Source organism: Stylophora pistillata, chromosome 14, assembly GCF_964205215.1.
Source record: "Stylophora pistillata chromosome 14, jaStyPist1.2, whole genome shotgun sequence".
NCBI classification, from domain to species: Eukaryota; Metazoa; Cnidaria; class Anthozoa; order Scleractinia; family Pocilloporidae; genus Stylophora; species Stylophora pistillata.
Window position 1 is genome coordinate 3685201 of NC_142532.1, and position 2500 is coordinate 3687700.

The 2500-nt window shown below is 38.9% G+C and overlaps 1 protein-coding gene across 2 annotated transcripts in view; it reads right to left on the minus strand.

Annotated features, from left to right (window-relative positions):
- LOC111330215 (N-terminal Xaa-Pro-Lys N-methyltransferase 1-B) overlaps nt 1–2500 on the minus strand; it is a 191480-nt gene that overhangs the window by 184519 nt on the left and 4461 nt on the right. For both annotated transcript variants that reach the window (XR_015995202.1, XM_022935044.2), the window contains 4 exons: nt 2310–2379; nt 1702–1825; nt 1197–1298; nt 1–674 (listed from right to left, as the gene is read on the minus strand). The exon at nt 1–674 is cut by the window's left edge. Coding sequence is in view for 1 of the 2 variants with exons in the window: in XM_022935044.2 (XP_022790779.2) it covers nt 650–674; nt 1197–1298; nt 1702–1825; nt 2310–2379 (321 nt within the window). In the remaining variant the exon portion in view is untranslated. The remainder of the gene's footprint in view (nt 675–1196; nt 1299–1701; nt 1826–2309; nt 2380–2500) is intronic.

A 2500-nucleotide genomic window follows, 5' to 3' on the forward strand; every position in this document is an offset into this window, starting at 1 on the left:
ATACAGCGCCACAGCTCAACTTCAGCATGACGTATAAAGCAGCCGTTGAGTTCCAAATGGAAATTAAAATAATTTGCCGTCGCGGTTTCGGTCCGCAGACGACGCAAATTTTGGCGATTTCACGTTGTTGTTTTGCATAGGACGGTTAAGAAATGTACAAAGTTTCAAAATGCACGTGCTGAGCTATTGTTCTGCCAATTAGATCTCTTGTTTTTCCACGTCCTCGTTGCCGTCGCCGTCGTGGTTTGCTTAAGGTCCCTAGTCACTCAACATCATCAATTGAAACCTGGCTCCTATTGAGAGGAGGTTACAGTGGATATGGCTCCACCAGTGGCTGGTAATCCTATTGCTCAAAGTGACTAATGTGTAACTTCTCTTAACAATCTCACCATATTATCAAGTAAATTGGCGATGAGAAATATCAAATTTATCGGCCAGTGTGTGCTACTTTGTTGATATAATTCAGATCTTACTATGGTCAACAGTTTTCAAACTACAGCAGTTTGATCACCTTTCTTTAGTTCCAGATTATGAACATGAATAAAATGTAGTCAAAGAAAAAGATTATCAAACTGGTTTAACATTTTTGAAGCCTGGCTTTCCACTTCTGTGATATGAATCATATGCTTGAAAGCTGACTATTTAAGTATCACAAGTTTGGTCTCAAGGCATACCTGTAGAGTAAAATATGCTGTGTTATTGTATAGAAAGGGCGCCATATGAATAAGGAATTCATTCATAAGGAATTCATTCATTCATTCATTCATTCATTCATTCATTCATAGTGTAAGGAAAGGAAACAGAATTTAAAATGCAAAATGCCCCAGAAACTAGATCATTTTCATCTCTCCCATTCCAACATGATCATGTTTTGAGATGTCTTCAAATGCACAGAAAATTCAACCACAGACACCACAGTCCTGAATACCACACCAAACAGACAGTTTGTGATATTACAATCCTGAGAGCAAGGCTCGACACCAACTCTTCAACTTACTAGCCAAGTGACTGATGACATCTTAGATGCTACAACAATGTCAGTTTGTTTACTAGCCAAACTGGCTAGTGGAAACCGAAAACCACTAGCCAAAACCGAATTTCTACTAGTCGGTGGCTAATTGACTACCGTTAGAGTCAAGCCCTGTGAGAGTGTATGCATAGGTGCAGATAACTTCACTTTTAACAATACAGCTTACATTTTGACACCATAGAGCTCTGTTGGAAAGTTTTTCTGTACTTCATCCTTGATCACAGTCAGTGAAGACTTAGAGAACAATTCTCTGAGTTTTTTATCAGACCTGAAATAGTGGAATGGATAAAAATTACTCACCATTGTTTTGCACTGAGATCTCATACTCAATTTTGCATGCAAAAGAGGAAAGTGGCAATAGTGCAGGCTGAATTTTTGATCACTTGGTAAAGCACAATAGGCACTTCTGAGGTTTCATATTTACAATCATTGAATATCAAACAATTTTGTCTTGTTGCAAAGATTGAAATGGATGCTTGACAAATCTTCAAGTATTAGTGACACTAACATAGGGGAAATAATTGAAACAAAAATTGTTTTGAGCACTTGTGAATCATACTTGAATTTTTTCCATTTCTTGCATCCACCATTTTGTAAACAAGAAGTTAAGCAGTAGCCTTATTTGGAATTTCAGTTGGCAGCCTAATTTCTCAGCAACTTTGTTGCCATACCTGGTTACGCTGCTGTCCTCAGCATCCATTTCAATACTATCCTTTGTGACATTTTCTTTGACACATATTAAACCACCTGGCATGAGCCCCAGCTGACATTGCTTGAAAAAATCCACAAAATCATCTAATAAACAGGAAGGAAAGTAGCATGTCTTGCAGGGCTCAACACTAACTTTTCAACTTACTAGCCAAGTGGCTGGTGACATCTTAGATGCTACAACAATTTCAGTTTGTTTACCAGCCAAACTGGCTAGTGGAAACCAAAAACTACTGGCCAAAACTGAATTTATACTAGCCTGTGGCTAGTGGGCTACCGTTAGTGTCAAGCCCTGTCTTGATTACAATAACTCCATAAAAATCATTCTGTTATAACTACAAACTGCTGCTTTTTTTCACTACTTCAGCAGGTCCAGAGGAGAAGATAGAGATGGATTGGCCATGTGTTCTGAATGCCACCAATAGCCCTGCCCAGAGTGACCCTCTGATAGACTCCAGATGGCAGATGAAAGAGAACCTGCCCCTCAGAATCTTGGAGGAGACTGTAACAGTAACAAGATGGAAATCTATAAAATTAAAACAACTTACATATATCATTGGCGAATACTCACCGTCTGTCAAATGCCCTAGCACCCACTGACACCAAATGATACTGTACCGCCCTGGTTCAGGTTTAAAATCCTGCAAAAGGTGGTTTGTATGTCTTATCATAAATACAGTACTCCAACTACTGCACCACAAGCAATTTTTTAGGTCCAGCCAATGAAGTAGGTCATTAACACTTAACATTCCAACATCAGGA